Source organism: Platichthys flesus, chromosome 14, assembly GCF_949316205.1.
Source record: "Platichthys flesus chromosome 14, fPlaFle2.1, whole genome shotgun sequence".
NCBI classification, from domain to species: domain Eukaryota; kingdom Metazoa; phylum Chordata; class Actinopteri; order Pleuronectiformes; family Pleuronectidae; genus Platichthys; species Platichthys flesus.
The window spans coordinates 15,039,247-15,065,627 of NC_084958.1; the positions used below are offsets into that span (position 1 = coordinate 15,039,247).

The 26,381-nt window shown below is 46.1% G+C and overlaps 1 protein-coding gene across 3 annotated transcripts in view; it reads right to left on the reverse strand.

The window, feature by feature from the left end:
* The window catches only part of LOC133968155 (zinc finger protein 521-like), a 92,339-nt gene that overhangs the window by 17,558 nt on the left and 48,400 nt on the right, over positions 1 to 26,381 (reverse strand). For all 3 annotated transcript variants that reach the window (XM_062404036.1, XM_062404034.1, XM_062404035.1), the window contains one exon: positions 1,667 to 1,798. In XM_062404036.1, the coding sequence (XP_062260020.1) occupies positions 1,667 to 1,798 (132 nt within the window). The remainder of the gene's footprint in view (positions 1 to 1,666; positions 1,799 to 26,381) is intronic.

Genomic DNA, 26,381 nt, shown 5'->3' on the forward strand with positions numbered 1-26,381 from the left:
TCCTGCATGTTATAGACTTCTAACACTACATTAATTAAAACAGTATGCTGCCAGTCAATTCATGTTAAGGTGTGAGCCCAGTGCCTTTCTCTAATTTACACTAGACTCAACTTGAACAAATCAATTCAAGGGCAGCTGTCAGCAAATCTCTCAATTCCTCCTCTTCCTCCATGTGCACCGACTTCAGTCTGTCTGTCCCCTGCATCCCCAACAGGGGGAGGCCTTTCGGTCCGTGCCCGGCCTCCCCACACTACCAAAGGCTTTCGCCCATCTGTCTGTCGGCCCCGCGACCACTGTCCTGAGGGTACACTCTGTCTCTCCCTCCTCCCCTCTCCCCTCCCAGCATCCCTCTCTCTCTCATGTGCTGTGATCGATATGGACGCGGAGGGAGAGGGGGGACCTGTCTGTCAAAGCAGGCGGTGGAAAATGAAGGCTCAGATGAAGGAGGCATGCTCTGTATATTAAATGCCCGGACCCCTGTGAGGGGTAGAGGGAGGGGATATATCAATAGGCTTTTTCGTAAAAGAGAGATAAGGCCAAAACAGCGACGGGGGAAGCAGGACGGAGTAGAGGGAGAAGGTGGAGAGAAATGAGAGATGGGGGAGATGAATAGAGAGCTTTGGGAGAGGTGAAGATGAAGAGGTAAAAATGTGGGGAAAAAAGATATCCGAGTGAAATGTTAAATGCGAGGTAAGGATGTTAATTGATATCACAAGTGGAGGACACACAAATGAGTTTCTTGTGCGATGCGTGAGGAGTGGGGCGGTTGGGGGGGGGGGGGGGGGGGGGGGTTGGGGTGGGGAGTGGGCAGGAAGCACGAGAAAAGGGAAATGAGCTGAGAAACCAAAAAGTGTGAGGAAGAGTAAAGAGCTGAGGAGGGAGAAAGAGTGAAGAGCCGAAGTTAACGACTTTGCAGATTTCATTATAGAGATAGTTAACCCTGTTGACACTGAAGGAGGGCACCATCCTCTCAGGAGGAGTCCGGTCCTTCCACCTCCACGCACGGAGACAGATGAGATCATTACAGCTATCAGCACCACTGCCATCCACAATTAGCACATCTCTCTCCCCCCCTCCCCCCCCCCACACTCCTCCACCCCACCACCCACCTCCCCATCTCCCCTCAGCTCACCCCCCACCTCATGACACTTCTTTGGCCTTGATTTGGAGGCAATTTGACGAAATAAAAAAGCCACATGCAGCAAACTGCTCTCAGCTTTTCGCCGACCCACTTGCTTGACCTCAACCAACTCATTTAGAGCCCATTTGCCTTTTCACACTTCACAAAGAAGAAAAAAAAAAAGAAAAGGAAAAGATGCTTGGAACGCTCTCTGCAGAGTGAGAAAGTAAACGTCTCCGAAAAGTTAACACAAAAAATAGCTTGTGACTTTCTAATGTGTTTATCAGTTCACTGAGGTGACACACACACACACAGTCTCCATGATATTACATTGACTTTCCTGGAGACTAACTGTGACCTTAACCATAGGTATTTACCCTAAACCTTAAACGTAAAAGATATCTTCACCTTAAATTTGTAATCATTTATGTTATTAGAAATATTGTTTTGTCCCTTTTGTCCAATACTGTGAATGTTTAAACAGATTTAGGTCCCCACAACATGAGTAACACAACAAACACACGTAAATTCAAGCAGAATACACACCTGTGAAGCAGACAGGACACTTGAACGTCCCTCCCATGCCCTCAAAGCTGTGCTCGATCAGGTGGCACTGGAGCTTCGCTGGTGAGTCGAACGACTGACTACAGAGCTTGCATTCATGGTTCAGTCCTTCCTCTGCAGAGAAGAAAACACAAGAACAGAGAAAATAATCATAAGCATGAATATAAGAAGAGCATGAATAGCAGAGCTCTCACTCTGCCTTTATTTGTTGTTTTCCTTTTTCTACTTTATTCTAGCACAAGAAAATAAAATTCAACAAATTTGTGGCAAAGACTCCTGCCTGTGATTTTCATGACAATGACAGAAACAATATAACGTGGTGATCTCCTCTCATCGGGCATAAATTGGATGAGCGGCCAGGGTGTGAGTCATTCAGACGAGGTGTTGCACTACATGAACACGGCGAGCGTCACCGTTTTGATTAAGTTAGGAAATCATTTACTTTAGCGTCTTTGAATTACAGCAGATTTGAAGGAAGCCAAAATGAAGGAAACTGGAAATCGTTAAATCAGAAACAGGCAAATTGCCTCATGTAAAACAATGCATTGCTATTTTACAAGGAGAGAAAATTGCTTCTTAAACCTCCACTTTATATCAAGGAATCATCTCATCGCTCGTCATGGCTGCCAAAACAACTCTCCTTCACACCGACTTCACATGTCAACATTTTGAATGCAGTGGTACGACAGGTATTCCAATAGCAAGACAGAGTCCCAGTTTATCTGCCTGGCATAAGACTTCCCTCCGACATCTATCTTGACATTAGACTACCTCAGCAAGGGGCCAGAGATATCTTGAAAAAAAAAAAATGTTGTTCACACGGTGAACCTGCACACTCATGTGCAACACAACGATCTGCTGACTCGGACTTCCAGAGAGCTGCCCATCTCCAGCGCGTCAATATACGGCCTATACGATCTGCCACGGGGCCCCGAATAGTGCTTTGTCAAACTCTTGCCAAGCCTGACATGGCCGGCTACTGCGGAGGGGAGGTGGGGTGTATGCACTGGGGACTCATGGGGAGTTTATCCCCAGATCTCTGCAGCCCAGTACCCGCTACATAGGCTCTGGGTACCAAAAAACAAGTCACAAATACACAATTCACCAACCAGCTGTGCCTGGCTTGCGTCCTGCAGGTTCCCAGTAAAGGGTAAATCGAAGGGGCTTCAGGCGAATCCGGCAAACCAAATGTCCAGAGAAAATTTGCTGTACAATAAGATAGTAACCTTTAATTCAGTGGATAAGAAACCTGCCTAGTGGTTTGTGAATCCCCCCTGCTCACTCAACAACAAAACAAATGTCCTACTTGGGAAAATGTTTAAACATTCACCTGGTATGAAAGTAAAATATGAATAGAAAGGATATCATAAAAGATGTTTTGACCCCTGCCCAAAATGTCATGGATATTGTTTGAGTAATTTTTGCTTGATCCTATGATTCTACAAACAAACGGAAACCTAACCTCAGGGCAGAGTAAATATTTTTTAAATACTTGCAATATGTATGATGAACCATGTAACTTCATGAGAGGAATAAAAATAAACAGTATCTCACTTTCTACACCAATGAATTGACGGTGAGTAAAAGTGAGAAATGAAACCAGTTGACCTGTGATATTTTAGAAGAGAGAAACATCTCCCGCTGTGCTGTAAGAAACAATAACTGTGTAAACATATTTAACTTTTTACTGTGACATATGTTCTTTTTCGAGCTTTTACTTATAAATACAACGTGGTGTATCTGGTAAGGTGGAGTCTGGAGCATTAAAACAAAGCGCGGGTTGTCAGACTAACAGACTGCGTTCCCCCCGTGACTGTCTGGTGAAAAGCTAAAGGCTGATCAAAGCACCGGGTCGTTGCTTGAAAGGGGAAAGGGTTGATGGTGTGTTCCGCAATCATGCGTTGGACAGATGAGATATTCCGCAGCCTACATGTGCGACCGAGTGTGAGCAGCGGGCGTCAGAAAAAAAAGAGGGGGGGGGGGGGCTGGGAGGGTGGCACGAGCGCATCGAGGCAGCCGTGCAGGAGGATCACTGCCCTCTTTGATCACTGTTCAGTTTGCTTATCTGTGTGAGGGTGTACACGGAGGTCAAGCTTGCTGCGGGGTTCACAGATCTGTTACTCTGCCATATGCGCAGCCCTCATTTGACCCCGGTGCACAACACTGTCTCTTCGGAGACCTGGCCTGCTTCATTATGCAGATAACTCTGCACCTGCCTGACTGACCTTGTGTGTGTGTGTGTGAGAGCATGTGTGTGTTTATGTCTGTGAGCAGGTGCATTAGCAAAATGGCAAAACGCTATAAATATACTTTAAATGTGAGGAAAAAGTGTGATGTTGTTCATTTGTTTGTTTTTATATGTCACAAAAACTCCCATTGATGCCACCACTCTGTTGGGCCTGTCTCTACTTCTCTGCCCTGCTGCGGAAGCCAACTCACTCCTATCCAAGAGGCAAACATCTAAAGTCATTTCCTGAAACAGCTGGAAATCTTAGTCTTTTGCCAAATGTTAACAAAACAGCTGTTAATAGTGCAGTTGTTGCAAACTATATTTATAGTGGACTAATACATTTGGTGCTCTAGCAGGATAGACCAAAAGTAAATACACACACCCCCTTCCTCCAGTGCATAGTTGTGGCTCATTGAGTTTTATTTGCCGTGTTTGATTTTAAATAACATTTAACTGATTTGTTTATTGCTTTGTGCGGTATTTTGTTTATATTTGTCTCTCTTTTTGAAGCACCTTGTAACGATAACAATGAAAAGTGCTATATTTATTTCAGTAAGTATTATAACGTTATTATTATTATTACCAATTAGCTATGCCAGGCTGTGGTTACGCTAACAACAAAACACTAATGTAAAAATAAACTTTATTTAAATAACAAAAGTAAAAAAAAGTGCTTCACATTTAAAATGTCAGGTAATAATAAAAAAAATAAAAAATATGAAAGCGAAGTAAAATAAAAATTGGACTTTAAACGGTGCCCGTCCAATTTTTGCCTTTAGGTTGCTTTGATGAATTCAGTTTTGATTTTGGTATTTTTATTTGAATTCCTCGACAAAAAAAGTTGATGTTTATATGATTAATATACATAATAAAAATCAAGTACATGTTTTTATGTTTACATACAACCCATCACTGAGAGTGATCTGAGTGTGACTCTGTCAGGAGCTGGGCTGCGTTCATATCCAGCAGTGTAACAGGGGTGGAATCAGGCTGGCAGTCTGTTTCTTAGTGAGAGCCAGGGGAGGAAGTCAGCTCGCTCGCCCCTATAGCTGCCTCATTGGGCTGAGGTCACTTCCTGTCGCTCCCCCAGCCCTTCTCCTGGGCTGCCCAATCAGCACGGCCCTGCGCGAGCCCCCACCCCCTCGCGATGCAGCGAGCAGACTCTGGATATAGTTACAGGGCCACAGGGGACTGTCAGCTCTCCTTCTCTATCCTCATCCTCCTCCCACTCCCCGTTTCTGAGTCTCCCGAGTGTTCTCCGCTGCCACCACCCTGTCCCTCTGCACTCCTAAGAAAATCCTTTAGATGAGAACTGCTCCTGTGCCTGCTCCCTCTAAGCATCCCTGACACCAGCAAAGTAAGCCCATCTGCATATCCACAGGGCCTCGCGTTCCTGTGGCTCATGGTTTATGTATTTCACAGCTCCTTAAAACACAAACGCTTAATATCTCTCCCATGTGGAGGACAGGAGAGGGAGAGGAGGAAAAAGTACTCTCAGAAAGAATGGTCTTTATTTCTCCGCGCTGTTTACTTCTTCATCCGGGCTGAAGTTCATATGCTGCTGAAGGTTGTTTGGGACGCTGGGGCTTGCAGCTTGGGCTTGCATAGTTTAGTGAACTCTTTATGTAACAACACCACAGCTGCTGCATATTAAATCCTGTGAGTTTGAGGCGGCGGCAAAGGTGTCTGCGATTCTGACAGAGATGTCTTACTCGGCTTCAGAGTGCAAATGCAGAGACGTCGACTGACAGTGAGTAAAAGACTGAAGCTAAAGTAACTCCAGACAGTCGAACTTCCTGATAATAGCGTGCCGTTAAGTATAACGCCGGCGATTGCTTAATTAAAAACTCTCCCTCAGCTTATTCGTTCCAACCATCGCTCCCCCCCACCACCCCCACCGCTGCTGCCCCTTACTCTACTATTATCACTCTGATGAGGAGCGGCGCGAATCAGAGAACTCAGGTTAAATCCTAGTATTTTTCCGTGGAAGAGAAGAAAAAAAAACCTGATTCTTGGATTTACACTCGTCTCTGGGGGGTTGCGAATGGCTCCCTGAAGCTGACTCTTACAGGGACCGGTGCTGATTGTGTCGCCAAAGCGGCGCACTCTAGCAAATGATATTAAGGACATCAATCAAGGCACTTCTTTGCTGAAAGTAATGAGTAAACAAGTGGGAGAACAAATTGAGAATATTTAAAAGGCAGGAACGGGCTGTTTTGGAGAAAGCCACAGACACAGCGGTGAAATTCATCAAAGCCGGTCCAGTCGGAGGTTCAGGTCGATGAAATACTGTGTTTCTGACCCGCCAAAGCTTTCCATAAAAATGGAGATGGCTGCTTTAAGTGATCCTGTTTATGATGAATTTCACCTTTAGCGAGAGTTTGCTCTCTGTTCTACCATCTGTCTCACACTATTCAGCAGGAAGTCGGAGTCGTATGTTAATAAACCAAGAAGATTTGGTTTTCAGCGGCCTCGCTGCTGTATATACAACCCACTACGGGGTTGTGGATGGTAGCAGAGTAGACAGCTTCAGGCCTGTAAACAGTAGGTGGGTTTACTTCTCTCTTCTCTCGGCGGGAACTATCCATTAACAGATAATGGGGGGAAAATCAGAGTGATTAAGGCCCAGGGAATTATGGGTGAATACAAATTGACTCCACCTCTGTGTGGTGTGCTCTCTTGAGGTAGAAGCCCTGCTCATGAGAAACAAACTCATTTCAGAACAACTACAAGGCCCATTAAGGCTTGGAGAATGCAGCGGATGGGGGTAGTGAGGTGGTAGGTGGGCGCGCAAAGGGATGGACTCCCCCTGGACCAAAGCTGATTGGAGAACCGGAGCCCGGGGGGAACATTACTAATATCTATTTCCTGCCTCCACAGTTTGAGAAGGACAGAGTGAATCAAGTGCAAGATGTTGAAATTAAAGTACAAGATTTAATCATAGCACCTTGAAAACTCACCCCATTCTATCAAAGAGTTAATGTATTACATGAACAGTGATGGGAATGTATTTGAGTGCGAGCATATCAAATCAAAGAGATTGGAAAACTACCTCAGCATGAAAAGAGAAGCCTGAGCCCCGTTTGCCTGTAGGGGAGTGGGCATGTCTGAGACACATATACTAGGTGGGCAGGAGAACAGTGAGCGATAAGCTGAGTGAGGCACCAAAGCTCCGTGTCAGGGTCCCGGGTTCAGCGCCCGCCTGACTGTTGGCTGTGACATGTCAGTGGTTTGGCGACGCCCTCGCACAGCGACAGCAAAGGATTCTGGGGGAACACGTCTCGGGGAGAATGTCAGCTCTGATGCATGGCAGCTCGTTGGAGGTGCTAATCAGAGCAGGGCTAGGCTCCTGCTAAGATCAGCCACTCTGCGCCTACATTAACCGCCTCACAGCTCCCTCGGCTGCCGGGCCAGAGGTAGACACACCGAGCTGACAGGTTTTTTGTGTCGAGATAAACATGCGTAACGCCTGAATGGAGGTTACAAAAGGTTTAGTCGACTAGAACACCTTTTGGAGCTCAGAAAAACGTGGTGGACAAAAAAAAACATAAGGACCCTGTCGCCTTCTGCATAAGATAAGCACGCTGCGCAGACATTTGCATTCCTCATGTGTTTGGCAATTCTTTTTTTCTTCTGTGTGGCAAAAGATGCAGACTCTAAAGCCAGTTATTGGAGCATCAAAGAGTTTTTATCTGCATCATGGGTAAATCATTTTAAAGCATTTTATATGGAAGATATGAAGGCAGATGTATAAATGATAGGTTTGCACTAAACTAATGCACGTGCCACCTCCTACATGGAGCCTGGTATTTATAAGGAACCTGCTGTGCTTTGTGTTTATCTATGCATGGCTTACATTAGGGATAAACAGGCTTATTTACTCTATTGTCTCATGGTAAACAAGAGACATAATAGAAACAATCTGAAGAAATTGTAAAATTACATTACACGTCACTGAATAATATCCTCCTAGATTATGATGTTTCTCATTCTACAAGTGTGTTTCTCTAGAGCAGGTAAATACAAGCAGCGTGACTCAAGTCTGTGGTAAAAGATGAAAAACACTTGCATTAGAAGTTAGCCCCCACACGATATGTACTTTTCTGAAATTGTGTGTATTTCCGATTTTGTGTGTATATATTTTTAGATTTGAAAACTGGCTGATTTTAATGCAGTATCCTCCCGGCGGCCACAGGGGAAAAAAAAGCTAGTACAACCTGATGTGTTTCAGCAAGATCTGCTGTACACTTTGAGGGATATTCTGCCATTTTGTGTTTCGCCTGGACCACTTCACCTCCCATGCTCACATCTGAAATCCACAATGGCTAAAACTCGGTCAAATGAGCAGTGTATAGGTCACAGAAACAGGAAAAAGAAAGAAAAAAAAAGCAGAGGGAGAAATCCACAACAACAAAAGGCGAGAGTCGAATACTTGTTAACGGATGATGTGTAGGCGCCGCAGCTGCAGGCAGGTATGGAGGTCCGGTGGGGACAAACCCAGTGCAGGCTGCTGAGATGGATTGCATGGGAGCGCCGGACCCCCTGCAGCCACACAAACTCTACGCTGAAATGCTCTAATTTACTCTACACTTGCCTTATTCTAAACTGCTGGGCTTTTTCTTGTAAGAAAGAAGTAAAAGGTCAAGTGGCTACGCCCCGACCTCGAAGACGCTCAATGGAAATTGACGTGCAAAATTACAAACCAGAGCAAAGAACCAGCGAAGATGGACAAAGGGAACGTTTTTTTTTAAGCATAGAGGAGAGAAGGTGAGAATCGGACCGGAATCTCTTTCAGGGCTCAAAAGAGTGAGTGGCCTGGATATAAAAAGTTAATTATGGGCACATGCTTGGCTTCTTTTTTTTTTTTGCCAGCCTCACTGTGGCATTGTCAGGCTGAGGTATGTGGCTCTATGGGGTCTGTGGTCCACACAAAGGAACAGGGAAAGAGAGCATTGCGGAGAGGCCCCTTGGCTGGGCTCGCGGCATGGAACACGGTACAATTAGCCAGCCCCTGCGTTCTGCTGGCTTATAATTATCAGTGCTTGCCTTAATTGACTCCCTTAGCCGGCTGCAGAGGGACAGCCCTGCGCCCCCCCCCTGCCCCCCCCCCCCCCTCCGCTCGACGCAGGCCACCGAGCGCCACGCCGGGCTCTCCAAAGTCATTTAGAAAAGCGCTCATATTTTCGACACAAAAAAAAAGGGGGAACATTTGGTGAGAGAGAATTCATCATCAGGTGTCTAGAGGTTTTCCTTAATAGAAAAGCTGAGTCCCACTGAGTGCGCTCTGTGTAGCGGCCAGCCACGCATGCTCAGGACCAGCAAGCCGCCATTCGCAGCGGGCCACGAGACATTAGCATAATTTTATATAACACAGGCAACCGCACTGGAAATTTAATATATCTCAGCAAATACGAGACAGGCGTTTTGCATAATTTTTTTTTTTCTCACTCTCCACCTAGCCTCCTCTCTCTCCTTTATATCCCTCCCTGTCCTCGCTCCGTGTGTCTCTCTCCTGTCTTGTCTCCGTCCTCTCCCTCCCTCCCTCTCTCTCTCTCTCTCTCTCTCTCTCCGGCTGCCACTCTCCTTTGCCCCCGCCCTCAACCACCTCTCTCTCTCCGCGCCCCATGGTGCTGCTCTCACTAGGAGAGGGGAAGTTCATTACCTCAGCTAAATCAGAATTAGTCCCTTCATTTTGACGGGGCGAACTTCATTAGAAAGGCCCTTCCTTAATCCAGCAGGGAGAACTGATGAATCTACATGGGGGCAATAATTTGCTTCACACAGCACATCTAGCCGATTCCTCCACACTGTTTCTCCTTCCTTTTCTCCATCTCTCCGGCTTCGTGTATTTACGGTTACATCTTTTATAAGATCTACAGCGAGAAACCTGAGAAAGGAAAACACCTGCATATAATTATCTAATGGCAGCGGAGAGGGTGTAAAGAATGAGTTATGCTGTTTGGAATGTCCCGTCTCCCCAACAGGCTCCAGGGCCCCTGGAGCAGCCATAGCTGACTTGGCCGACACTCAAACACAGGCCGAGTGAACACGGCCGTGGACGAGGCTGCCTCTCTTGGTGTGAGGTAATTATTAAAGATTATTTTACAAGGCCATTGATTATGTTGTGTTCTTTAGAATCCACAAATATTTCCTCTACATGTGGATAGAGTGAAATGGAAAAAAAGACAAAAGGATAAATAATTTACTGAGAGTAGGAATGCTGCACTCTTTTTTCTGAAACCTACACAACACGCAGTTTCTGTAAAGAAACGGAGCTTCAGCACTCGCCCAGATTCTTAGAACAAACTAGACAAACGGGGAGATGTGAATCAGGACAGACAGCCCCTGCCTGCCATACCACAGCGCCTGGTGTCAAACAGATGTGCAGCTTGGCAGCTAAGCTCCCCACAAAACAGAGAGTCCACAGATTCCAGGGTGGCGTTGAGTCGTGCTGTTCTCCCCCCCCCTCACACCCCTACACCTCCCCCCGACAGTCCCGACTCCCCCCACACTGTGCCCCCGCCGACTCCCTCCCTCATCACTTCCACACAGGGGTCTCCTGACTGGTAATCTCGTCCCTCGAATGTGAAATCTCCGACAGCGATGCTCCGCACTTTTACCCCCCACCTCTGTGGCTGATGGGTAAATTGGAATGGCGCACCCTGCTGGTGCAGAGAGCTCCGAACAGACAGCAGCGCACACACATGCTGAGGCGCCCCTCGCACGCTCCGTCTAATATAGTGGACATGCACACTCCCTCCAAGCTGCAATATCCATGCACAGACACATGTCCACGCACAGATGTACACAAGGGAACAAACACACGTATGTATACAGACGCACACGGACAGAGAAAGCTCGAGGTGAGTCGCATACACAGCCTCATAAGCACACATGCAAGGGAAGTATTCCATGCATGATCTGTTCACCCTCATCTGCATAAAGATTGAATCTATGATAAGCAAGCAGGTACTAGGAACTGAGTCAATATATGCTCAGATTTAAATGTGCATCATCTGGAATGGCTCAGCTCGGGTCCTTTCACAGAGACGCCACCTGAGGTCTGTTTCCATAGTTTGTTTCTATTTTCATTACAATAGGACAGAACCCACATCACAGACTAACAGTGAAAGCTGTGGAAATTGCAGACTAAATGAGACCGAGCCGCATTATAAGCACTGCCAACTTGCTGTTTTTCAATAATCACACTGTACAACATGGATAAATACTAACAGGGCAGAGGTCATGTGTTTTTCTTATTTTATTTTTTTTCATGCGGCAAGGCATCAGGGTAGGATTTCCCCGAGGGCTGGTTTGAGCTGTCCGAGGCTTCCACTCCATCGCTCTGTCTATTTCTCTCCTCAGTCAATGCTCTGAAGCACGCGTGAACGGTTGAGTCCACCCTCAAATCGCAGGGACGTCCTGAAATAGTCAATGGGACCTGAAGGGGCTAAAGATCACTGCAGAAGAAGCCGCAGAGGCCTTCCTGTCAAAGGCAGTGCTTTCTGGGGGCCAGGGGTGACGGGAAGCCAGAGGGAGAGAGCCGGAGACATGACATACATTTCATTACACTTAAACCAACTGTGGGTTAAAGTCAGAGCCCTGGATTTCCAATGGTGTCTCGAAGGATGGAGTAAGTGGAGGTATAAGAGAGCGGTTTTCACAAAGAACACAATGGGTAGGTGGACAAAGGCAGGCGGCTGGATTAATTGCTTGGGGGCTTGTAGGGATATTTTTTTCCAAGTACGTCTGTTTAAAGCTCAATTTAGTGGCATATTTCACTCGATGCTTTAACTGTACCGTAAATCTCCAAACTCCAACTGGAATCAGAGCAATTAGTAGAATTATTTAGATTCCTACTTTACAATATTTCCCATATCATAACTTTTAACATTTGCCATGATTGTAGACGCTTTGGCTAAATTTGTGTTATTTTTTTTTAAGTGCTTTGTAAATAAATCTGACTCGACTTCGAGAAATGCTTTCTGACACTACTTGGAATATTTTCTCACAGCAGTAAAACAAGGTTAAACAATAATGTCAGCAAGTGGCAAAACCCACAGTAAATTTAAAATGCTTGACCATGTTTAAATACAGAAGTAAACGTGTTTTCTGTAGTTTGTGCTGCTCTGGACTCAATTTATATTTTACCTGCCGATCATTAAGAAGACAAACTACACCATCGTACAAATTAGGGAGGTACGCTTAAATAAACTTAAAAAAAAATGCTGACAATTATAAACCTGTTTGTCTTTATCCTCACGATAATTTTGCTAAGAATAAGAGTGACATGATGCTCTCTCTCCTCTCGTCACTCTGCCATTTTTCTTAATGTCAACACAATGCATGATGGTATATATTGTTCGGTCTATGCATCGGTTGTAAGCAAATTTTCACAATGCACTGTGGGAAACAATGAGTCCACGACATAGGGTATAAAAACATTTGGACAACACCAGAAAATGAAGAAATCTATAAAGCGGACTATATCGTTATTAGTGGGTGATTTGGAACACAGCCAATAGTCCCCCCCCCCCCCCCTTCTTCCTCCTTGTTTGTTTCCAACTGACAGCTCCGTTCAATTCCTGCCCATAAACACAGCCTTAGACACGAGAGGAGGAAGCGCTACTTATCCCCGCCATGCCCAGAGTGGTCTTTTTCGGCGAGAGCTCTCCTGGCTTTGCGGAGAGACCACTTGTCCATTAAGACTGTCGGAAGATGCTCTCAGAAATGAGAGGCCGTATCTCTGGAGAGGCCCCGCGAGGAGCATGCTCAGACGGGCGGGCCGGGGTTAAAGGAAAACGTGAAGTGTGCTGGCCAGTTCTGCCCGAGCTTAAGAGAATCCGCAGCCAAACACTCGGCCTCAGCGACGCACTCTAAAGCAACATTATGGAAAATATAATTTGCAGTCTAACCTACTTTGCTTTACAAAGAAATGTCTATTTAAAATCCCTTGGAGTATTATTAAAAGGGCTATAGAATTACAAAACACTATTAATATTGCTCGCTTGGGGGGAGCCCTCGCTCATTAAGCTTCTAAGACGTCGTGGGTTTTGATTATTCTATCAGCTTCATTCTCTTATTATAGTGACAAACTCCTGCTATTTTGTTGCCAATCTCCTTCCAGCTGTCATAGCGTTTGAAAGATCACAAAACCCCTTCAAACACACTTGTGATGCGTCTTCAAATTCACCAGACATGGCTTGATTCCCCTATTGAATTTGCAGGATTAACTGGAGGAAGAAAACGTCTCATATTTCTTAACTGGTTGCTGTGTCTGACATCAGAGTGTATGAGATTCTAGCGTACTGGTATTGTCCAGGGGAGGGAACCCTCACTCTAACCGTCAGCGCTTCTCCAAGTGGGACAGAGATGATTAAAACACACCACGGCTGTGACTGACAGACTCCCCACCGCTTCTGGAAGATGACATGTCTCCAAGTCACACACAAACGCAACTCCTCTAATTTTAACTCCGACTACATCGCCGAGCCCCTCTGTCAAAACCCACAAAAAACCAGCCACGCTGAGATTCTTAACCACAATAAAAGTGATAACAACGAAACAGAGGAATAAGTTTAAAAACAACAATAGGGAGGGAGGAGACAAAGGGGCTGAGAAGGCGCCATTTCCCTCTGGTGCACACAAACAGCAGGAACCTGTGAGCTCGTGACAACACCTTCAAACATTTCTGTTACTTTCACAGAAATATCTGATGCTGATGCTCCAACGTGATGCTTCCGCAGCAGTCTTGTCCCAGCGCACCGTCGACTTGCAAAGCTCTTGGTTACCGAAAAGACAAAACACCCTCCTAACTGACTGCTTGACATTTGTCATGACAGGAATACAGTGAGAGGAGGAGAAGAAAGGAGGAGTGAGAGGTGGGAGGGGAGCAGGGAAACGGAGGAGTGGCAGAGGGTGATCAATGTGTGAAATTGTATGTGTGAACAAAATAATTTGCCGTTCCCCGGGTTTGTTGCAATCCTCATTTCTTCACGATAAGGGGGACAGAGGGGGGGTTTCCTGTTATTGTCATGTTGTGCACAGAGCTCAGGGTCGCGTACTAAATGATTCACAGAAAACGGAATCTTTTTACATTGGCGTCAGCGACTCAGCCGGGCGCCCTTGTGGGGAAATCTTTTTTTGTGTTTTTATTGAAGTCTGCACTGAGCGCGCCCAAAAGCTCTGACAGGGGGCCCCCGAGGGCGCTTGTCTTCACCTCCAAATCATAAGATGGAGAGACGATGCTCCCCCTGTGCTCTCAATTATACCCCTCAACACCCCCCCCCTGCACATAGACCCATAGTTCTGCCCTCCCCACCCAAAAAAATAAAACAGGCGGAGAAGAAAAGCCTTCAGTAATACAGTCCCAGTGGAGGGCTCCGCGATCGCTCGGCGCTGCTGGAACAGCTGACAGGCTCGATGCGGCGGGTCCATTCCCTGCGGTCTGTCAGAGTTGGTGCTACAGCATGACGGTTAGTACTTCTTCTCTGGGGATGTGCCTCCTTTGCCTGGCCCGGTACGTGCCCCTCACATGACAGACCCCTCCACTGACCCCTGGAAGCTCTTTGGCACTACCCCAATTACTGCCGCGGGTAGGTGGAACTCTGGGTTACGTGCCCCCTCATGCATCTTTACCTCTCCCATTCTCCCCGGTGAGCCGGATACCCATCTGAGGCTCCTGGCACATGCACACGAGGCTGGGTTGGACCAGCATGAGGGGCAGAAGGAGGCACGGTGTTGTAAAAGGCTTGGTAATTTGATCGGAGGGCACAGCTGCATAAACAGGGGTATCGAGGAATTTCTGTCTGCTTGATGGAATTGACTCTGCATGAATGGCCCCTCTTTCTTCCCCCCCCCCCAAAAAATGGTCCGTTTTCCACATGTCTCAATGAATATGACAACCTCTCCAGCAATATGAGTGGAACGGCAGAACTGCAACAGCAGCTCAAGGTGGAGTCTTTCTCTTGAGCTGTGAAATCCCCCCCCCCCCCCACCTCTGGCTGTCTTTACTAAAGACCTCATCCAAGTCCTGCTGCCTGACCTGTCAAAAGCAGCACCATCCTCTCTAAAATGCCCAAACAAAATAAACAAACAACCGCTGGCAGGGTCAGAGGGCAGCAGCTCTGGGTGCCTGGACTCTGGCGGGCCCCTCTGATTGGTGGAAAGGGCAGTGAGTAAAAGGGAATCTTTTCAAAGTGAAATCTCCAGCTGATGGCTTAGAGCTCCGCACCCCACAGTTTGTTTCTCTTGCTGCTGTCTAGAGTTTCGCCCGAGCCATTTGGAAGGATTAGAAAAAGTGGGGGAAGAAAAAAAGGAAAGCCGGAGTGGGCAGATCGTGTGTACTGGAGGGTCTGAGTGATGGCTACAGGACCCCTCGGAGGGTGATAAACCTTTGACCTTGACAGCCCCCCGCGGTGACCCCTGACCTCTGGCTTTGTGCCACAGAAACAGTGAGACAGGTGCAGGCGGGAAGGTGATCACACCCCCACTGCCCAGGCCAAAATCCCTCTCATCTGACCTACCTGTCCTGATGGTTTGGACTCAAACTATGGAAGAAAAATATCTTTCGCCAGCCAGAGGCACGACTGTTGCTGTTTCTGAGAAAATTGTTACTTGCGGGGGGGGGGGGGGGGGGGCATCAAATAGTAATTTGTGACAAAAGTGCTGCACTTCCGAATAAAGTCACGCTGCAAAACCAATAATGCAAAATCTATATTAATAATTTAATATGAAACTGAAAGGAGCTGCTACAGGAAAATTGTAGGGACAGGGAAAAACTCAGAGCACAGACACTCTGAATGTGAGCTGAGGGTTTACACATGGATTTAGTTCCATTAAATATCTTTGTTAAATCTTTACAACAGTGGATGTTATTAAAGTCCAGGCTCATTGTGAGCACAGGCACAATGACACGTCATGCGGCCTTGTTCTCTGTTCCTCAGCAGGCACTAGTTCCAAGGTCGCGCCAGTCCGCGCCAGTCTTTCTGCAGATCCATTTCCTCTCCCTAGGCACTTCCCTCATGTTGTTGGCCCAGTGATTCAATGCCTTGCATTAAGAGCAATTCACCTGCCTCCGGCGTCCCAGCGGCACGGGCCCCCTGGGGAAACCAGGTGGAGCATAAAAAAGTTCCACATATGGTAAAGTCAAGCTGCTCGGAGGCTGCCGAGTGTCTGCTGTGGGGATAGAGGCTCCTAAAAGGCCCAGCTGGTACTTGGAAAAGGGCTTCTGCATTACTACACCTCAGTGTCTGTTTGGGCTCCCCTTTGGAAAGTGTTGGCCGGCGCACATGACCAGCCATTTTAGATTTCTCCCTCTACCCCGCCTCATCCCTCGCTCCCTCCCACCTTCCAACTGGTTCTGTATCCAATTGAACATTTGGTCCTCCACTGCTGGTTAATCAAATTCCTCCATCTGGCCCCCTATCCCTGTGGAACACAAAAGGTGCAGCCTGAGCCCGGGTCCAAGTGCATATTGGGAGGGAGGAGGGGGATGGAGACAGGGACTGCCTACCTAACTTACACAGCCCAGTCAACTAGATCAGGTAGAGAGCATGGGGCCAGGCCTGATCGTTTTGGGCAAACAGGAACAGCTTGGGACTAAGTATCAGAGCCCTGCTGTTCATATAGAACTCAGGGACGGCAGCAGGTTCACATGACAGTAGGAGGGTTTTACGAGCTAATACCTCCACATGCACCGTAGAATACAGAATAGAGTGAAGCCAAAGCACTGCTGGCTAAAGCAGAAGGGGAGCACTGCCCTGAAACAGAGCTGTTATTCGATCTCCGTGGCAGTAGAGGGCACTGCTCTTGAAAAGCACTGGAAGCCCAGGAACAAAGACGAGGGGAGGAAAAGAGGAATAATCACAACTCTGTTCAGGCTGCAAATTTGCTTGTTGTCTTCTGCTTCCTCAGGTTCAAAGTAGCAGTGTGTGTGAGTCACTAAGCAGCGTCTAAGCCTGTGCGCTGATCAAAAAGAGATATGTTAAGATATCACACAAAGCCAGCAGTGATCTTTAAAATCCCCCAGAGAGGCCGTGGAGCCTTCACAAAATATCTCCTTGACTACATATTTATTAGAGGGGACCTTTCAGAAAGCAGTCCTGCCGCACAAAGTCAAACAGGTTTGAAAGTGCAGCCGCTCTCACAAAACGCTTCCCTCACAACTGTGTCACATCCAGCTGATCTTGACTGCTCGGCGCGCCGATCCAGCAGGAGATCTGAGGCGAGGTGAAGACGGGGACACTAATTGAGTCGCAGATACAGAAACACATGGCATCTCAAGTGCTAGCGCCACCCGTTCGTGATATTCTATTGTATGATTTCTATTCATGTCCAACCATCCTTTCCCCCGGCCAGGTGGCAAAACATGTGTCAATAATTAAACTGCTTTTACATAACAGGATACAGGAACACAATGCAATTTGCTGCCCATATTTCATTGGGCCTTTATGAAAACACATGAGAGAGTGTAATTAATCAAACCACTGGAATATGTGAACGGCAATTTCCACTTAATGGCACTTACAGGAATTGGTTCCCTTAAGCACCCGCTCTACTAAACGAGCGGGATTCATTTTCATCCTCATAGTTCAGAACAATAAAATCTGGTGCGGATGTTAAACAAAACCCATTTGACACGAGGAAGTCTGGAAACAGTGGCAGATACGGTCGTTTTGGCTCAGGTGCCGTCACTGTGACACTCTTAGCTTTGGTGCAGATCATACTGTATATGTATGTGTGTGTGTGCGTGTGTGTGTGTGTGTGTGTGTATGTGGCAGTCATGCTCGCACTTAGGGAATTAATATTCTTTTTAATGATCTTGCTTTGACCTCAAACCGGAGTTTATGCTCTGTATTCAGTTAACCACAGGAGGCTAACCACCTCCCAGCCAGGGACAGGAAGAGGATCATTCGCTGCTTTTAGTGGCTTTCTGAGAGAGGATGGTCCTCGGCTAAATGGCACCCATGTCCCTAAAAGTGTGCGTCTCTCTCCCCACCTCTCTCTCGCTCTCTCGTTCTCCCTCTGCCTCTCCAAAGACTCCTCTAAGTGCAGCATCTTGTTTCAGTAATTCAGCCAGGGCAGAGACAGTGGAGAGAGGAAAGTAATCGATTTCTCTCTCATTTGGTTCCTCCTAGACCTGCTGTAAGGCCTCTTCGGGGAGTTCTGGACTATTGGACAGGACAACGTTATGGGAAAGAGTGTCATTGCGTTTAAGGTCATTGTTGCACCGAGGCTTCATTTTGAGCGTATTTTTATTGGTGTGCGGGACCAAAGCAGACAAACAAACAATGCCGCTGCCATTTCCAGGACGGCAGACATCAAGATATGCCCTCACTGGTCATAACAGCGTTGCCACTCTGAATGATGGAGGGAAAGATCATGCGCCACAGCAATATGATCCACTGCAGAGATACACTCTGAAAACTGCTGCTAAGTACCAGGCTTTTAGTAAAGGTCCATAGGTAAACCTTGTGTCTATAAAAAGACACCATTACTAAATAATTTAGGGGAAATGCCTGTGCTTTATGATTACTATTTCTGCTTCACGCTTCATATCATCTTTCCAAAAGACGGAATACAGAAAAAGGGAGACTGGAAACAGGAACAGCCAAATGACACAGAATAATATTGGGCTCTTACTCTGTAGATTTGAAGAGTTTCACTGCAGCAAACATCGCCTGACTATTTCTCTCCACTACTTAGTACTAACATTAAGATTCAGCAAATCATATGTGACTATTTAGTTTGTATATTATAACATAGTTGGGTATAAAATACTTTATTATTATTTATGTTTGCTATATTTTGCAATCATTTCCTGTGTGTCGCTTTCCCTATACACTGATCAGATAATTAAAACCAGTAAACGGTTTTAATGTAGTGGCTAATTGGTGTATAATGTAAGTTAATTACATTAGAGGTATGTTGAGACTTAAGCTGTGCCCCAATGGTAACCAATTGCGTCACAGTGGCGTAGCTAGGCCCCTCCTAATTCAAAGGCTCCTTCAATTGCAGCAGATAAATGCCTCCTTCCAGGCTTTAGCAACAAGGGCTCCAACGGGTTTATTTTTTTTCTCCTAGAACTCACTGGGTTTCACTGACCAACTGTTTTCCAAGAGATAATGGCGGCGGCAAGCTACAAGACCAACATAATATTGGATGTAAGTGCAAGGGTTCGAACTGCTATCAGTACATATATTACAAACCAAAGGGCAACTACAGTCCAATGTTCAAATGAAGCACTGGTGGTACGCGACAGACGCAAATAATGGAACTCTTCCTTGGACCAGACCGTCTCATCTCGGTTCCTTGCGGTCTACGTGGCCCACGAACTGGGACACAGCTTTTCTCTTTCCTCTACATGTGGCATGCAGTTGTACCTCCAGTTAAAATCCAGGGTATAAAACAGCAGCGGTTTTTTGGTGCTGCCAGTGATCTGATCCCTCAAACTTTTCAACTTCATAATATGGCCTCACCTACAGGTCTGTGGCTGGTCCTGTCCAGGGTTTTACTTCTCCTCTGCATTAAGGCCTTTTCTGGTTTCAAGTGCTTCGACTCCGTGCCAGCGCACTAAATTCTTAATACCAGTCAGTAACTCTCGGGGTTGATCCTCCGTTCATTTACATCTAATTGAGATATTCTTGCATAGGCCAATTAAAAATGCAACATATCTACCTGAAGAACTTGGCATGTATAATTTTCAACATAGACACCGATCTTGTGTGTCATTACGAGTGCGGCAGCCGCAATCAAACAAGACAAATCTATCTATTGTTTATTACCTCCTCAGGCTTTTTACCCAGAGGGCGGAATAAGAGAGGGAGAGGCAGAGGTCAGCGTAATTACCATCCACTCTTTCCTTAGAGTCAGACAGTGCTAAGACATGCATTGGCAAATTCCACGGCAGCATCGTATATCACATTACCATAAAGCCCCAAAGAGCTAACCTTTTTTCAATTCCATTTGATTCTGAGCGAGGAAAACAGCCTTCTTGACAGCCTCATGCAGCCTCAGTCTTTCAAGAGTTCAGGTGTTTGTCTTCAGTCTTGTGACTGCTCCTGCTAAAGATGTGCTATTCCAAAAATAAAGTGTCAGGGGACGTGGGGGATCATTGAATCATCCTGGGTAGAATATCACATCATCTGGCGAGCTTCAAGGTTCAGTCTCAAACTATGCCTGAGATAAAAAAGGCAGCTTGTTGTGAAATAATACACAGCGTTTAGCTCAAACTACTTGATTTGCAGAATGCTATTTACTATTATTAATTCATAATTATTAATTCATGTAACTGCTGACAATAACACTGAATTATATAATTTTTACTGTGGCACTTAATAGTAAGCCCCTGGTATAATCCCATTAACCTGGAAGCACTCTCCATTTTGGCTTCTGTTGACAAACAACAGAGTGCTAACATTTGCAGCATCAGTTCACTCCAATATGCCTGTTGACTGAAATGAGAGCGCCAGTGCAGAATGTGGAATACTGCTACTGAGTGAGGAGGCTTAGCCGTGATGTCTTCAGTCATGCTTAAAGCAAATGGCTTCAGGTCTCGGTGGCAATCACAAGGTGGCACACGTAAGGACGAACGTTGCCACGGAAGATGAAAGGAACATAAAGATGAGGGTCGAGCAGACATGAGGTTAAAAAAAAATAAAATAACTGGAGTGGGCAAAATGAGCAATAGAAGGGGAAACTGTAACGATAGAAAAACGAAGACAACAAAAAAGAAAGAAAAAAAGAAAGAAGGAAAGAAAGAAAAAGAGATCTGTGAATTTCCCCTTCTTCCCCTGAGACCTCCCTTGATGCCAAGCATTCATCATCCAGCCTCTAATATCAGTTATTCTGTGGCTCCTCTGCTTACAGCAGAATTAATTTCTGCTTTAATTACTCTCATCGGCGGAATGCTGATGAAGGAGAGGGACGAGGCATTCTGGGACTCGGGCCTCATTCCACCGCTTTAATTTGAATGAATTCCACCCGGAGAGGCTGGCAAACAACTGGCAGCCGAGCCCCGGGAGCCACTCTGGGACTGCGCAGAAGAGCTGCAGCCATGGCCCCCACCAACCTAGCTACCTTGTGTGTGCGTGCCTGTGTGTGCATTTCCCAGCTTCTGTGTGTTGCGTGGAGCACGTTGATTTGTGTGCGAGGCTGAGCGCTGAAGTGAAAAAGGTAGAGAGAACACACAAGTCGAGGCAAAGAGGAAAACAATGATTGATGGATTGAGTGATGAGTGTGTGTACAGTATGTGAGTATGTTTGCAGTGTTTGTGTGCGTGTGCCCTGGTGTGCAGTGTGTGTGCATGTTTGCATTCGCATAAATGTACTCAGGGATATTGGGGTGAGAAAGTAGAGCATCCATAGAAACAAACTGTAAATGATTCCATGCAGAGAGCGAGACAGTGAAAACAGCTCCATATGGACACGAGATATATGAAAAATGAACAGCATCACCGACTGCAGCCCACTGTGTAACAGTGTAAGTTTGAGAGCAAGAATCATTAATACTTAATTTGATTATTCCAGATATGGCGCATCCTTCTCCCAGTCCATGTATCATACACAAACTCGCAGTATAAAAAGGAGGAAAAAAAGGAAATAGCTATATGAATAGGTAAACTCTGCAAGTGTGAGATGCACACACTCCATGTTTTCATAATGAAAACAACTGCAGAAACTGTATAATATCACAGCAAGCCCGGCAGAGGAGCAGGGAGAGGGGCTATAATTGACTTTTCTCCAAGCCAGCTTGGTAGTTACAGAATGTAGCATATTGGATAAGGATTGTGATTGATTATGTGGGTCTGCCATACTGATTTTGATTAAATGTAACCATGGGTTTCTTTTCCAGGCCCTAATGAAGCAGCAATTTGAAACTGAGAGACTGGAGGATGCTGAGCCAGGCAGCCTCCAGCCCCACGCCGGCTCTCTTTGTACATATCATGCTTCAAAACATGGAGTCGTCACATAGTACCCTGCCGCTGCCTCCTCTGCCATGACAGAAAAAATATGTGGATGGTGCGAAAAGTCACAAATTTATTTATTACACCATTAAAGAAGCTACAAAAAAAACTTGTTTGAAAAAATCGACTTTAACGCAACCCCTCTAAAAAAAAGTTACCAAAAACCAGTACGAGTGCTCGTGTTCCTACGCCATTGAAATCATTTTGTGGCCTGACTCTCTGAAGGGAGAACATACATCCCCTCACCACACGCTAACATAACTATAATCACTATAAACTACTCTGACATTAGAGGGAGATGCTTCCAATCCCTTGAAGTCGTGCTTTTATAAATTTAGCTCACATTCATCTCCTCCAATTTCCTGCTCCTCCTCCAGCTCGGCAGAGGGCACGGAGGCAGGTAGGTGTGACCTCCACCGACCCTGAAACCTCTGGACAGGTGGGCGGTGGCGCCGACGCACACTGTCCGTTTTGGCAGCGGCTTGCTTCCCTCCCCCGGCAGGGAACTCAGGCCATGATGAGCAGCTGGGTCGCAAACACTAAGCACATTAATATCTTCTTAATGATAATAATCATTATGGCATAAGCACCTTCCCCCAAAGTGGGAAGGCTCGCGGAATGTGCCAGGGTAGCGTCGTCGTCGTCGTTAAGGTACAAAAAACAAAAAAAACAAGACGAAGAAGAAATGACTCCTTTAATGGGCAGAAACTTACAGCCACCCGGATAATGCAGACACTAATGTAATAATGGGATAATGGGATACACAAGATAAGAGATAAGACATTAGGGAGACCAAAAAACTCAATGAAACCAGTGTGAATGAATAAATAAAATTTGTACTTGGGGTTGACACAGTTACCACCACAGATATACATCCTATGATACATATGCTAATATAGACTTGCCTGAGCCACAGTAATATGTTTTAATTAGAACAGTCTCCCTCTCTCTGATTTGTTCGTGCTTTTAGGCCGTTCTGGAGTTAGCCGAGGACTCCACTAACCTTGTCTCCCCGCGCCTCTGGATCCGCAAAGTGCTACAGCGTTTCCCATATACTCGCCTCATTTAATATAACTGTCAGTATTCACCTATCACAGGCCATTATCTGTCTCATCCGCGTTCATTATTGAAGCTAATGATCTGTTGTCCTCTCGGCTCCCCATTGAAGGAGGACTACATTAAAAGTCTCTTACTAACTTAATTAGTAATTATAAATGTTAAAGATTAATCAGAGAGTGAGTGGCTTAAGGTTTGCGTCTCTAGGCGGAGGTGGGACAAATGGAGAGACAAAGAGGCCACGTCGCTTCATTGTTCACACTCCACCGTCATGCTGGAAATGGAACAAGACATATGAAAAGAGTGGAAGTGTGACCATTTTACCTCCTTATGACTGTCGCTTGGATTTTTTTCTTCCTACTAATGAGTTTTCGAATTATAAAAGAGAAAAATACATGTGTACTACTAGGGCTTGTGTGCGTGAATCTACATCTGATAGCACTTCTTACAGCTAAATATAGTAGGATGTTATTTCCATATTGCAATCTGCGAGCTCTACTGTAGTGGATATAATGCTGTTTCAGGAAGCAACATTTAATATGGTAACCTACGATGCATGCAGCACTCACATTATCTCTTTCTAACAAGATGGAAATAGATCCCCTTAATTAAATCCGGGGTGTACACTAATTCCTCACTAAATCTGCACCTCTCTGACAATTCCACATCAGCAGTACCGTGCACTCCAGTAAACATATAAGCACTGATATCAACATTAAACCTTAATAACTAATAAAGCTTTCATCCAGGGAGTTCCTGTGTGATTTCCATTAATGTGAGGGGGCTGTGGCGGGGGGGAGTGGAAGCGCCCAGGACCATCTCCCTGTTTTCCGGAGCGTGTTGACGCTAAAGCCAGGGGGTCGGTACTCCAGGCGGAGGAGGGAAAACAAGGAAGAGCTCTATTTGTGCTGAGTTGTGGAATGGGAAGAGACGTTTCAGCCTGAACTTGAGAGAAACTGGGACATTATAGTTGACCTGTTAAATTTCCTATTAATTAACACTCTGGCCACATTAATTCGGATATTAAGCGAAACAAATGTTCTCCCCTGTGTTTTGGCCTCGCGTCCACATGCCTTCCAAAGTGCATTCAGCATATACAGTCTTTGATAGGTATGTAAAGAAGGATTGTTTGGGAAGTGCTGATGTCACAGTTTTACTGTTGCTTTGTGTAATTAGCAGGCTCCAGACACAAACAGCAATAATTGGATATAAACTTGATTTCTCGACGATTGATTGCCATAAAGAGTAAAAACAAAATCACTGAGTAGTTTTAAGACGAGCAAAGATTTTACAGCCAACGACGAGGATTCATTTTCGAAGACCTGCACTCTGTCTTTTAGAGGAGAAATGGCGGCGCTTTGACTGTGGAGCAGGGAGTCCTATCACACAAGACACAGAGTGAGGTGATGGCGGGGGGCTGGCCGGCGGCCCGCAGCACCTGAAACCTATTAGAGAGCTTTGGAACATTCCACGGGGTTCTTCCATTTTGGCCAGAGGGCATCGTAAAGGTCCTCACAGAGAGGGCTGGTGCGACTTAGGCGCAGACAAACAGCCAGCAAGGTGAAACACTAAAACTAGAGTAAGGATATGAAAGAGCGAGACACCTGAGCATACTGCGAAATGCCTGCCGTTGTTTGTGTTGTTCTCCGGGAGGAAAACATGTTGCCTTCACCAGATCCTTGACTCGCTGTGAAAATATGGGCTAAAGGCAAAGATCAAATTTTCTGCACGTAGAGTCACAAGGAGCTTGTCTTCATAAAGGAACACTATGATTAAAACATTTACTGTTGGCAAGCCAGGCAAAACTTTTATCAAGTTTTTATCAAATGGTTTGCCATCTGGACTTAAAACAGTGGGGGCCCAATAGCGCACTGACACTAAAAACAAAACATGCATAAACACACACAACCTGCTGCCAAATTTTCTTTGAGATTGCCGTATACGCTTCGTTATGTGTGTGTGTGTGTGTATATGTGTTTTAGTGGTACCAAGGCCCATCTCTTTGGCTGGATCCGTGTCCATGCCTCGGTGTTATGCTCACTGGGTTTAGCTCTATGGGTGTCTGTGGCCTCTCCTCTGGCCGCCCGTGTCCATTTGCTCTGCGGGTATGGCAGGCCTGAGCTGACAGATGGCCGCCCCTCTCCATTCCGCTCCAGAGTAACACAGTAACTGGTTTTTCCTCCGCCGTTGACCTTGCCACAGCCAGCCAGCAATCCAGGCTGGCACTCGGCCTGTCGAACAGGAGGGTAATGAAGTCCAGCGCTGCTCACATGATTATTAAGGCTTTGACGCTGGGGGGCCTTTCAGGACCCTATCCCCCCCTCCCCTCTCCTCCCCTGTCTGCCACAGCCAAAGTTCGATGAGGATAGTCATTCGTTACATGGTACTTTGGAAAACCACCGTAGTGCTCCGTGAAGAGAGCTAAAACTTTTTCGCGGTAGCTGGAGTCTGCTCGTGTTCTAACACAAGCCTCTCTACACACACAACATTGAAACTCTTCCCTATCCAGTAGCATATGATAGCCACTGGTGTCCCAACGTGCCCGTCATTCCAAAAACACACCAAGTAAGAGCCACTACACAAAGTTAAATCCGATCTCTCACACTGCTATTGGTGCTGACAACCTCTAAAAGCCACACAGTTCTGCAGTAGCGTGCCACTGTAATTCTCTCTTACTACAAGCCTCTCTAGGCACGCTTGGAACCCTGGTCCCATCAGGGCCCGACTGGGATTTGAGAGGTGTAGGTTGCAGCTCTGACCTTTAGTAAGGCAGGACTGTCTGTTTGCACTTCTCCCATAAGCCCCCCTCAAGTCAGACTGCTAAGCAACCCCATCAGACCAGGGGTGCGCATGCACCTACGGCCTTGGTGACATCTCAGAGACCATGGGGAGGTGGAGTAATGCAGAGGTTAATTCTGATCATTCAGTATTTATGGGCTTCACTTCAGAACAAGGGTTGGCATTAACACTCTAAAGGAGACATCCCTCCTGTATATCAATAAAACATAGCCACATGCACAGGAAGAGCCTACCTTTATTCAGATCACCCCCAGGTCCCAACTAGACTTGCATGTGAGAATTCCAAAAAGTGCACCAGTGAATCCTACGCTGCTTCAAATTAGATAACACAGCAATTATACAATTCCATATAGCTTGTAACTAAGCTCAGCCGGTCACTGAAAGGAATTTTCCCTGTTTCACTCTGGCGACACCGACCTACCAATTGCAATGCGGTGAGGGGCAGCGAGTGCTCACTCGGAGTTTGTACAAACAGGCTGTATGAACTGAGAGCATCAGATATTTTCTCACATGTTGGCCTAGTCTGTGAGGTGTGGGGAAATGTCAGGAAAATCAATAGATAAGGACCACATCAGACCGGGCTTGTCTGGCCTAGCAACAGAGCATCCCCATGGTGATGTCAATTACCCCTGCTTTACAACAAAAAC